We start from the raw sequence: 13,168 nt of genomic DNA on the forward strand, positions 1-13,168 counted from the left end.
AAACGCCTAAACGCAGACGATAGTCTGCTGTTTCTCCAAATGTGTATCACAAGACACAGGTGATGAATTTCATTATTTATTTGTCTGATTTTTTCAAAGAAGAAAGAGCTGAGTTGTTACCACCTTAGGGGAAGGGCTCCTAATATCAGAGACATAGATAGAAGAGATGCGAAGCGCTGTCTTCCCGCTCGCGTTATCTTCGCCTGCGGCAGGGGCAAGTAGTCTAATCCTCCCACTGGCGCCAAGCTGGCAATTGTTGTGTTTTTAAAGAGTTATAAATGTTTCATAGAAAATCATAGATAATAAAACATGCAAACTGTTAATTATTTGCACTCAAGAGAAACAGAAAATCACAAGAAGATTATTGCATCTTGATCTTGATCTTGATAAGTTACGCCAACAGGTCCCAAGCTTGGGAATATACGTTGGCGGAATTTGGGGAGAGCACTTGGTGATTTTAGTCAGCGGTTGGCAGTTTTCCTCTGAATTCGTTGACCGTTGACGACTGGATCGTGTTGTCATCAAGGTTGTTCCAGTCAATAACTGTTCTTGTGAAAAAAGAGTACTTGTACACTGGTGTTTTAGTACACTCCACAGTAAAGCACTGGCTGTTGTTTCTTGTGATATTTCTGACTGTGGCTGATGATGTAAAGTCTTTGTTCACTCGTTGTTTCACTTGTCTTTTTGATTTTTGTTGCTGGATGAATTTCTCAGGGGGTACTGCGGGGACCAGCCCTCTGACCACTTTGAACAGAAATGTGAGTCTCTGTTGTTTCCGGCGTTCCTGGAGTGGGGGAAGCTGTAGTCTGCTGAGCATCTCTGAGACACATCCTGGGTTTCGGTCCCTGTAGTTTTGGGTAATGAATCTGGCTGCTCGTTTCTGTACATTTTCCAGGCTGTCTATATCGCCTTGTTTGTACGGATCCCAGACGAGACAGCTGTACTCCAGGGTTGAGCGGATGAGGGACACATAGGCAGTACGTCTACAGCTTTGTGGGCAGGAACGGAGGTTTCTTCTAAGTAGGCCGAGGGTGGAGTTTGCCTTTTTGACGATTTTGTTGATGTGTGTGGTCCAGCTGAGGTCATCAGTAAAGGTGACGCCTAAGTAGGGATTGCTATTGACTTTCTGGAGAATGTGGTTGTCCAGGTTGTAGAAAAAGCTGGACTTGTTTCTGATGCTAAGGATGTAGCATTTTTTTGCGTTAAAGCGCATGCCCCAGGTGTTTGCCCATTCTTCCAGGGTTTTCAAGTCGGCTTGGAGTATGTGGTGGTCACTGTAGGAGTTGATGGTGCGGTACAGGAGGCAGTCATCTGCAAATAAGCGCACTTGTGACTTCACAGACGCTGGCAAGTCGTTGATGTGGCAGAGGAATAGGACTGGTCCGAGTACGGTACCCTGTGGTACGCCTGAATCTACAGGGACTTCAACTGACTCCTCTCCGTCGACTACCACTCTCATCAGTCTTTTCGTCAGGAAGTTTTGCAGCCAGCTGTGCAGGTTGCCTTTCACACCATAACTCTGTAATTTATACAGCAGGCTTGGGTGTGGCACAGTGTCAAAGGCTTTTGAAAAGTCCAGGATGGCTATGTCGGTCTGTTTGGTGATTAGAAGATGAATCCTAAAGAAAGCAATTTCGCTCATTTCTCCTCAAAAACTTTTTATCCACACGCCAGTGTAAGTGCGAGAACCACTTGAGTGAGACTTAAAAGCATCAAATTTAATTACAGCGCTTCAAAAATTATACTAACAGATTAATGTATACACAAGTAATGCATTTGCCAGTTAAGGGAAAGTAACGTTGCGCACAAAAGAAAATATTAGCTCCCAAACATTGCCTCCACACACAATGTAAGGCATGGACTTAAGAACAATGACCGCAAGAACCGAGGGAACCGTGTTTTTGACTCACTTCGGGAACCCAATCCTCTCAAATGCGTTCGTGTGCACACTATTGAAGCTACAGAATATGAATCAAGTTTACTTACCACTGATATCTCTCGTCTGAAGCTGGATATATCCAAAGAAATATGACAGAAAAGCACTTCCAATCGGTGTCGGAGAGCAAGCGAACAACAACATAGTACGGGATGATGGCTGACAATCGTGCGAGGTCATGCTGACCGAGCGCGGTACCCCAAGAGTTCACGCGAGCGGCCTCCGCTTCGCATCTCTTCAATGTATGTCTCTGCTAGTATGGACCGGCTCCTAAGTATGGACAACCTCCTGTTCTGACAAACTAACGGCGCTAGAGCGCTCAAAAAAGTTTTATTCGCTGTATTCACCCTCTGCATAACTTGCACTTGTCAAAACAGTTGCAGAAACAGAAATCTCAAAACCGTTAGGCCTTTTCTCTTTTTTTCACTTTTGGCAGCGTTCACTCTAAATTTGCCGCCTAAAACAGACTCGTTTCTGTCCACAGCCAAAGCTTTTATCACACAAAAATTGCTATATATGACAGCTAAAACCGTATATGTTACATGTTAGCAGTGTTGACCCCGAGTTTCTACTGCAAACAAAAAATAATAGCAAAATCTCAAAGTATGTGCGAGTCCCCTATATAATATGTACCACCTTCAACAAATTGAAAACAAGTCGCGTAAGGCAAAAATACAACATTTAGTCAAGTAGCTGTCGAACTCACAGAATGAAACTGAACGCAATGCAACGCAGCAAGACCGTATACTCGTAGCATCGTCAGTCCACCGCTCATGGCAAAGGCAGTGAAATTGACAAGAAGAGCGGGGTAGTAGTTGCGCTGAAAAGAATAGCACGCTTTTCTGTACCTCTCTTCGTTTTAACTTTCTGAGCGTGTTTTCAATCCAAACATATCATATCTATATGTTTTTGGAATCAGGAACCGACAAGGAATAAGATGAAAGTGTTTTTAAATTGATTTCGAAAATTTAATTTTGATCATAATTTTTATATTTTTAATTTTCAGAGCTTGTTTTTAATCCAAATATAACATATTTATATGTTTTTGGAATGAGAAAATGATGGAGAATAAGATGAACGTAAATTTGGATCGTTTTATAAAAAAATAAATTTTTTAAAATTTTCAGATTTTTAATGACCAAAGTCATTAATTAATTTTTAAGCCACCAAGCTGAAATGCAATACCGAAGTCCGGGCTTTGTCGGAGATTACTTGACCAAAATTTCAACCAATTTGGTTGAAAAATGAGAGCGTGACAGTGCCGCCTCAATTGAAAATAACAAAACTTAATTTTGGTGGCTTTTCAAGGAAAGTTACTCTTCTCCGACATGCAGGAGACACAGCTCTAACAATTTCCGGGGAATAAAAAGCAACATGCCCCTGTATAAATAGAAACAAGTCGCGTAAGGCGAAATGACTACATTTAGTCAAGCTGTGGAACTCACAGAATGAAACTGAACGCACTGCATTTTTTCACAATGACCGTAGTCCGCCGCTTGTGCAAAACGGAGTGAAGCTGACGAGCCTGTTCAGCGCGGTAGTGGTTTCGCTGTGCTGCATAGCACGCTTTTCTGTACCTCTCTTCGTTTTAACTTTCTGAGCGTGTTTTTAATCCAAACATATATCTATATGTTTTTGGAATCAGGAACCGACGAGGAATAAGATGAAATTGTTTTTAAATCGATTTCGGAAATTTTATTTTGATCATAATTTATATATTTTTAATTTTCAGAGCTTGTTTTTAATCCAAATATAACATACTAGATGATTACCCGCTTCGCCGGGAAGAAGTAGAGCCGAATACCAGGCTGCGCCTGGGACCCGGCGAACGCCGGCGCACGAAGGAAAGGAGATAAACGCGCAAAACACTGGAGACCTTCTAAAAATAGTAACGTGCAGTGACCTTCTAAAAATAGTAACGTATTAACGGGAATATGGATTGACGCCACACGGAGGAAGGGAGATAATCGCGGCTGAAAACACTGGAGAAGATAAGGAAGAGTTACTGGTAGTGGATCCAGACCAAAAAAAACCAAAATCGGTTCAGCGCTGCGCGCTGAGAGCACGTGTTGAAATATCTCATCGATGAGGTTGTGTCCGGGGTTTAGCTGAATACGGTGTCCAAATTTGAAAAAGATCCACCGGGAACTTTGGCCGTGCATCGCGAACAGACAGACAGACAGACACTAGTCGTATATTTATATAGATTTATATGTTTTTGGAATCAGGAAATGATGTAGCATAAGATGAACGTAAATTTGGATCGTTTTATATTAAAAAAAAAATTATTACAATTTTCACATTTTTAATGACCAAAGTCATTGATTAATTTTTAAGCCACCAAGCTGAAATGCAATACCGAAGTCCGGCCTTCGTCCAAGATTGCTTTACAAAAATTTCAATCAATTTGATTGAAAAATGAGGGTGTGACAGTGCCGCCTCAACTTTTACAAAAAGCCGGATATGACGTCATCAAAAGTATTTATCGAAAAAATGAAAAAAAACGTCCGGGAATATCATTCCCAGGAACTCTCATGTCAAATTTCATAAAGATCGGTCCAGTAGTTTGGTCTGAATCGCTCTACACACACACACACACACACACAGACACACACACACATACACCACGACCCTCGTCTCGATTCCCCCTCTATGTTAAAACATTTAGTCAAAACTTGACTAAATGTAAAAACACACACTTCAGTCAATAAAAATAAAGTAACTGACCTACCAAACATATTTTGGGGGGGGCCTTGGGATCAGAAACAATTTAAAACAAATTGTTGACCTTAGCACACCTGGCAATTATCTCTTTTGTCTGAACAGCAGAAGCATGTGCCTGTGCCCGCCAGACCTCTGCATGACTCTCAAGAATGAAGAATCACCACTCAAGTACACAATCAATATTACTAACGACAGACATGAATGGTAAGACATTTTGATCACCCACAAGTCATTTCTCTGAAAAGTACTACATTTCGTAGGTGCATGATGATTGTGTGAAATACTTATTATTTATCTTCTTTAACTTAAAACTGAAAATCATAAGTAACTTAATTATGTTGTGTTCTGTTCCTTCTTTCTCTCTGTGGTTGGAAGAAATCACATACCTGTGTTCTCAAAGTGTGCAATCATTTTCATTTTGCTCAAGGTTTTGTGTGACCATAGTATTGATTACTTTTTAACCTTCACCGGATCAGGCTTTGGACTACACAGTCCAGATGATGTGTGTCGTGTATGACCCATACTTTCTAAAGAAGGATTCAGCGTAAAAAGTATGGGTCGTACACGACCCACGTCATCCGAATAAGGATAAACAGCGTAAAATTCCTTACGTAATTTTATATGGGTCGTCCAATGTAGAATCAATTTGTTTAAAAATTAAGCCTAGTTTCCTTGTTATAAAATGTGATATTGGTAGGAAAATTACTTCAGTAATAGTGAAGTGTCCACAGAACAAACATGTTGGAAACTCTAAGAGCAAAGTGAAAATGGGTACTTTTTTTTTTTTTTGAACCATTTTGCCACCCAGCACATTGAAGGAAAAAATGCTAGGTGTTAGTTATTCTGTGTTACAATGTTGAGTCCAACCTGTCTAAAATGTTCACCCAAGGGTCTGGCCAAACGTGGTTGTTATAGACAGTTGGTCGCTATTGAAATGTAAATTAGAAGAAACACTCATCTGGGATCCTTAAAAAAGCAGTCATTGTGGACAGATGGTCGCTTTTGAGAGGTGCTTGCAAGGGCAGGTTCAGCTATATCATTTTTACTTTCATGCTTGGGAAAAGTATGCCTGTTCTGTCATGACAAGAGTAAATGCAGTCATAGCTAAATGACAGGTGGGATTTGTTGCAGGCATATCAACAGACACCAGTGATTGGTGTATCACACTCACAGCTGACAAAGAGAAGGCAGATCTATAAAACACAACTAGCAACCAAGCAGGGTCCAGCGACCTTGGCACAGAGGGCGAGTGCAGTATCGAGGGGCGGTCCTCCTCTGGCAGCCTATCGGATAATGCAGGCAGGGGTTCCAGCACCATGTCCCATCTCAGACTCACACTCACAGTCTTCGTTTTGGTGAGGCTTCATCCACACACAAGCACACAACCATAGCAACAGTTATGGCATCAATTTCATGATGAACTTTCTTGAAGAGACTGAGTAGATGTCATCTCGTAGCTTGCTTTGTGGTCTGAAATACCAGACAGACAGAAACAGAAACACTGCACGGTTGTTAAAACTTAAAAGTATATTGCTAAAGATACAAGACAAAGGGTGAACATAGGGAGCAAGATTTTAAGGTCTCAACTCTACCCTTTAAAAGAGAAAACATTTCTACAAGTAATGATGGATACAGAAGACACCCAGAAAGGTTTGATTTCAAAAAGCACGGAGATTCAAAGATGCCAGCTTATCTGTCAACGATGCCAGCTTCAGCAGTTCATATTTGTTTTGAAGACAGTGTCAACACCTTTCAGAGTCATTGGCAATGAGCCAAAAGATCCCACCAGCTCACTTGACTATGAATTATACAGGTAGTTTATTCAAGCAGGATGCATTTCCGGTAGGTCCAAGTGAAAGTTGTTACTCCAAACCTGACACAGTGACAGCAAGTGCATACTTAGGGTTTAAGCATGGTGGAGATGACAGTGAAGTCAACAAAGAGAATGCAGTTCAAAGTTGTCTAGAATCTGGGCATACGAAAACAGAAACATTTCCATGGCAATACTCTGCAAGTGTTTTCTCTGATCGTGATGATAAAGCGGGAGTTTTTAATCTCCCTTCTGTCGTCAAATCCTTGCATGAGCATTCAGAAGAAAGCATCTCACCTGAAAGCATCTCACCTGAAAGTGTTACAGTGAAAGAAGAACCTCGGCCCCACAACAGTTCAACATCAGAACATGAAACCCCATCATCCGACCAGTTATATGTTGAAGGCCCAGTGGGAAAAGACAGGGAGCCAATTAAGAGCGAAAGGCAGGGCATAATTCAGAAAAGGTCTACAGAAACACAAAACAAGTCAAACGTGGCAATCGAAGGATTCAGGCCAAAAATCAGCCAGAAATCAAAATCTGGGACGGGAGAAGCTGGCCGAGAACCTGACATCAAGATATGCACCAGAACATGTCATGTATGTCAAAAGACTTTCAGACGATCAGACACTCTTAAACGCCACATGCGTGCAGTTCACATTGGAGAAAGACCCTATGTATGTGAATACTGCTGCGCAACTTACAAACACATGAGCCATCTGAAAGAACATGTGGAGTCAAAGCACACACTTGAAACATACGAGTGTGAAAAGTGTGGCAAAAGTTTCTGGTCTGCCAAAGGACAGCTAAGGCATCAAAAACACTGTGGTAAAGAATTTTCTGAACGTGTAGCATTTCGATGTTCTAAATGTGAGAAAGGCTTCATATCAGCGAAAGGCTATAGGAATCATGGAAAGAAGTGCAGTGGGTTTAAGGCAGACGGCACTAGTAGCTTGAACGACCAAGCTAAAGACTTGCCAGTGAATGAAGAGCCTCTGGCCACCAACCGTTCGCCATCAGAACCTGAAACCCAATCATCAAACCAGTTATATGTTGAAGAGCCTGAAAGTGTTGGAAAAGACCAAGATGAAGACTTGGCAGAGAAAGAAGACCCTCTGCCCCACAACAGTTCAGCATCAGAACCTGAAACCCCCTCATCCAACCAGTTATATTTTGTTTCATTTCCTTTTCTTTTACCAGAGTCTAATAATGCGGAAAAAGAAAGCTGCGAGACAAAGGGAGAAATAAGAGGCGTAATTCTTAAAGTTTCCACAGAAACATCAAACAAGTTAAATGAGGCAATCGAAGCATTCAAGCCTGAAATCAGCCAGAAATCTGAATCTGGGACAGGAGATGCTAGCCAAGTATCCAACATCAAGATATATTCCAGAACATGTCATGTATGTCAAAAGACTTTCCGACGATCAGACACTCTTAAACGCCACATGCGTGCAGTTCACATTGGAGAAAGACCCTATGTATGTGAATACTGCTGCGCAACTTACAAACAAATGAGCCATCTGAAAGAACATGTGGAGTCAAAGCACATACTTGCAACGCCGTCATACAAGTGTGAAAAGTGCGACAAAAGTTTCTGGTATGCCAGTGCAAAGCTCAGGCATAAAAAAGACTGTGGTAAGGAGTTGTCTGAACGTGTAGCATTTCGGTGTTCCAGTTGTCAGAAAGGCTTCATAACAGCCAAAGGTTATAGGCAGCATCAGAGGAAGTGCGGTGAATCAAAGGGTGATGGCAGTGGCTTGAAAAACCAAGATGCAGATTTGCCAATGCCATTCAGTTGCGCTGTTTGTGGAAAACGTTTTGCTAGTGCCCCGAGTTTGCACCGCCATCAGAATAGTTTTTGTGGCAAGAAGCCTCAGAGTCGGAGTTATATCTGCGACATATGTGGGAAAGATTTTCATAAACGAATCCAGTACACCACACACACTTATCGTCATATGGGGGTGAAACCCTTCAAGTGTCCACGGTGCGATGCTTGTTTCTATGAAAAGCTCACGTTGCAGCGACACATTGATCGTCACGATGGGAAGAAGAGGTTCAAGTGTTCCTTGTGCGATTTAGCTTACACCACAAAGCCCTCCTTGTCTCTGCATGTCAGACATGATCACTCAGGAAGCAAGCCTTACAAATGCTCTGAATGTGAGTCCAGTTTTGTATACCAGGACCAACTTTCCGAACACATTCAGACTGTCCATGGGAAGGTAAGCGGTTTCAAGTGTAAGCTGTGTGACAAAGAGTCATTTGACTTAAATACCTTCTTGAACCACATGCGCAATCATACTCTCCCACCCAGGAGAATCATAAAACAGCATATGTGCAAATTGTGTCAAAAATCGTTCTGTTTGAGAGATTTACATCACCACATAGAATCAGAACACCCAGGCATGACACTGAGTCAAGCTCTTGCCTCAGAAGTGGTAAAATGCAACATATGCTCGAAAGACTTCGCCAGCCAGAATCATCTTGATAGGCACATCCGCATTGTGCATTCAGAGCGAAGACCATTTAAATGCCAACACTGTAATAAGTCGTTTAAGGTGAAAATCACAAAGGTCTTGCATGAACGCCTGCACACTGACTTTCGCCCGCATGGTTGTCAGGAATGTGGAAAGATGTTTCGTTTTCCAATTTCAATGACAGAGCACATGCGCATGCACCACCCTGGACCAGAAGAAGTCAGAAAGTTCTCTTGCCGTGAGTGTGACAAGTCGTTCACGACACGCTACGCTCTCAAAAAACACATGTGGCAACACAGTGACGTCGAGCCCTTTACCTGCTCTGAATGTGGTAAGGGGTTTGTGACACTCTTCCGTTTAAAATCTCACATGGCATTAAAACATGAACGACTAAAACCATAAGTGTGTGAACTGAAATGTGTGGCTTTGGCTTTTTTTCCACAAGTTGCAACTGGAAAACTATATCGGTAAAAAGCCCACAAAGGTCCCCAATGGCAAGCAAACGTGGATGTGTGATGTATGTGGCATTAAATCCCTGCATAGCAAGATCAGTCTTCTGAATCAAGTTGCACTCCATGCAAAGTATCCAGATGGAAAAATTCCCAGATGACGCCTCAAGTCAAAGGACGCAAATACGAGGGGGGAACTACTTCATCTGTCACTGTGTCAGACCTAACCACATTGTTGGTGATACAAGACAGGAGGGCAGATGACGCCTCAAGTCAAAGGACGCAAATACGAGGGGGGAACTACTTCATCTGTCACTGTGTCAGACCTAACCACATTGTTGGTGATACAAGAAAGGAGGGCAGACAAAAGTTTTGAGTAAAAGTTCATACTCGGAGTCAAAAGTAAGCAGTCCTTGCACCTGTGAGTGTGACTTAACAGCAAGCCGGTGCACAGAAAAAAATGACTGAAATGCTGATGGCTAAATGAAATGCATAATGGAACGTCTGAGAGTGAGAAATATAAATGTTTTCAGGACATTTAGGTGTTGTGGTAAAACTAACAGAGTCCTGATCTTTATGGATCTTGTAGTGCTCTCAAAAGCTTGGCAGATGAGGGACTGCAGAAAACTCAAGGTCCAATTTCTTGATTTTGCATTAATTAAGGTTCATAGTTATTATATTATGTTTAACTGTGACCATCAGTCATTATTGTTCCAGATACAAGTTACATACAAATGGTTACATAGAAGTTCTGTTAATAATTATTTTGTTTGAGCATGTTATGTTAATTGTTACTTTAACTGAAGATCAGTACCATATCTGCTTTGCAGTTTTGATGGAACAAATTTTAAGTTACCAAACTTAAATGCAATACCATAGTCAGGGCTGGGTTGAAAGTTGTATAACAAAAATTGAAGAAAAAATGTTGCCGTAACAGGCCTCAACTTTTGCAAACGGGCAAAAATGACGTTATCAAATAGCGCTATCAAAAATCAGAGAAAAAAGACACCAGCAAATACCCTAACAAATTTGAACATCAATTTTCATAAAAGTCCGTGCAGTCCTTTTTTTTATACATGCTTCACACAGACGCACACACACACTCCTTAGGGAGACCAACCTTGCTCTTCACTCTTGTTATAACATTCAGTTATTACTTGACTGAATGTAAAAAGGAAAGCAACATACTCTTCCCCAACCCATAAAAACCCGACAGAGTTGTTTCAGAAATTCATCTATTGTCACTTGCTATTGTCTCCTGTCCTCATCTGCTAGTTATAATCTTTTTGGTATTTTAGGGTAATCAGTTGCTTGGGTGGCCGAGTGGTAACACACTTGCGCTCGGAAGCGAGAGGTTGCGAGTTCGACCCTGGGTCAGGGCGTTAGCAATTTTCTCCCCCCTTTCCTAACCTAGATGGTGGGTTCAAGTGCTAGTCTTTCGGATGAGACGAAAAACCGAGGTCCCTTCGTGTACACTACATTGGGGTGTGCACGTTAAAGATCCCACGATTGACAAAAGGGTCTTTCCTGGCAAAATTGTATAGGCATAGATAAAAATGTCCACCAAAATACCCGTGTGACTTGGAATAATAGGCCGTGAAAAGTAGGATATGCGCCGAAATGGCTGCGATCTGCTGGCCGATGTGAATGCGTGATGTATTGTGTAAAAAAATTCCATCTCACACGGCATAAATAAATCCCTGCGCCTTGAATATGTGCGCGATATAAATTGCATAAAATAAAAAAATTAAAAATAAATTAAAAAATAAATACCTGCACTTAGAACTGTATCCACGGAATACGCGCGATATAAGCCTCATATTGATTGATATTAATTGTTCCTCAGTTGTTGGCAATGTTTGCGCACAATGTTTCAGTTCAGAGGGTTTCTATTTCATAGTTGCAGTAAAAAGAGTTTTGTGTTTCAGTTTTGGATCGACGGCTTTTGAACGGTCATTTTTGACTCACATGCGAAGCAAAAGTGAGTCTATGTACTCACCCGAGTCGTCCGTCCGTCCGGACGTCCGTCCGTCCGGAAAACTTTAACGTTGGATATTTCTTGGACACTATTCAGTCTATCAGTACCAAATTTGGCAAGATGGTGTATGATGACAAGGCCCCAAAAAACATACATAGCATCTTGACCTTGCTTCAAGGTCAAGGTCGCAGGGGCCATAAATGTTGCCTAAAAAACAGCTATTTTTCAAATTTTTCCCATTTTCTCTGAAGTTTTTGAGATTGAATACCTCACCTATATATGATATATAGGGCAAAGTAAGCCCCATCTTTTGATACCAGTTTGGTTTACCTTGCTTCAAGGTCAAGGTCACAGGAGCTCTTCAAAGTTGGATTGTATACATATTTTGAAGTGACCTTGACCCTGAACTATGGAAGATAACTGTTTCAAACTTAAAAATTATGTGGGGCACATGTTATGCTTTCATCATGAGACACATTTGGTCACATATGATCAAGGTCAAGGTCACTTTGACCCTTATGAAATGTGACCAAAATAAGGTAGTGAACCACTAAAAGTGACCATATCTCATGGTAGAAAGAGCCAATAAGCACCATTGTACTTCCTATGTCTTGAATTAACAGCTTTGTGTTGCATGACCTTGGATGACCTTGACCTTGGGTCAAGGTCACATGTATTTTGGTAGGAAAAATGTGTAAAGCATGTGAGTCGTATGGGCTTTGCCCTTCTTGTTTTCCTTTAGAAGGAGTATAAATTATAATTGAGCTAGGTCAGCTTTTAATGGAAAAATACCTGCATCCTGAAATAGCTGTAGACTTTGATTATCAGAATATTTAAAAATGCATTTAAAAAGTAAGGCTAGCAATATTGGGACATAAAACAAGATTATGTATAGTCCATATAATACTTGTAAACATGTAACATTGTGGTTTGACTGCTCTTAAATTGATACATAAACAACCAAAACATCTGATGTACTCCAGACCTTCAGTCACTCCAGAACAGGACCTTTTATGAGAACCACACACATAAATACACACACTTGCTATTTTAAAGTGCATGACTGAGAATTTGATAAGGCCAAAAAAAAAAAAAGGTGTGGTTACGGTAACATAGCCAAAAAAAATAGGGTAGGTAGGTAGGCAATCACTTTTTTTTTTTTTTAACTTTTTTTTCTAATGTGTACAAATTAAACCTAGGTACTTGACAGGGAAATAAGTGTGCGACTCGGGCGCTCTCGCTTTCATTGCGTTTTTTGCACTCGGTTTTTTTTTTTTTATTTTTTTTTGGACAAATGTAATAAAAAGTTATAGGATCGGCCCCTAAAAATAGGGTAGGTCGGGTTACCGTAACCACACCTATTTTTTTTTTAGGCCTAATCAAAATCCCACAAAAGATTTTTGTTTTTGTTTTGTTTACTTTGTTCTTGAGAAATGTGTGCCATATTGTGCAGTTAAATGTTACAAATTACTTTGTTCATTGCATTTTAAGAAATAAATTGTTGTGACATGTGGATTGACATTTATCACCAATTACAATGTGTTTCAAAAAGGCATGAAGGAAAGGGATGCAGGTAATGAAATTTTGAGGTGAAATTGGCAGGGTAAATGCCCCTGGCATGGCGGCAAGCTTTTCAAAGTATGACCTGAAGTAACAGCACACAGCTGAGCGGCTTTAACCTGTGCTAATATGATGCTTGCCTCAATGTCAAGGGTTCTTACTCTGTAACACCACTTGAAAATCCTGACAGTTATTTCCAGAAAAAGGATTGCCTACACCTGCCGCATGGTACACTTG

At 41.0% G+C, this 13,168-nt stretch overlaps 1 protein-coding gene across 1 annotated transcript; it reads left to right on the top strand.

Moving 5' to 3' along the window:
• Positions 1 to 6,285: 6,285 nt before the first annotated feature.
• On the top strand, positions 6,286 to 12,903 carry LOC138974834 (zinc finger protein 791-like). The gene is made up of 2 exons (XM_070347585.1): positions 6,286 to 6,310; positions 6,798 to 12,903. Exons 1-2 carry the CDS (start codon positions 6,286 to 6,288, stop codon positions 9,344 to 9,346), a joined length of 2,574 nt encoding a protein of 857 aa, XP_070203686.1. The 3' UTR covers positions 9,347 to 12,903.
• The last annotated feature ends 265 nt before the right edge of the window (positions 12,904 to 13,168 follow it).

The sequence above is a fragment of the Littorina saxatilis genome, linkage group LG1 (assembly GCF_037325665.1).
Source record: "Littorina saxatilis isolate snail1 linkage group LG1, US_GU_Lsax_2.0, whole genome shotgun sequence".
Taxonomy (NCBI): domain Eukaryota; kingdom Metazoa; phylum Mollusca; class Gastropoda; order Littorinimorpha; family Littorinidae; genus Littorina; species Littorina saxatilis.

Excerpts from the sequence above, each read along its gene's own strand:
- LOC138974834 (XM_070347585.1), top strand. The coding sequence starts at position 6,286 with ATGGATACAGAAGACACCCAGAAAG. Across the intron at positions 6,311-6,797 it reads TACAGAAGACACCCAGAAAG|TGAAAGAAGAACCTCGGCCC; the intron begins GTTTGATTTCAA and ends AAAGTGTTACAG.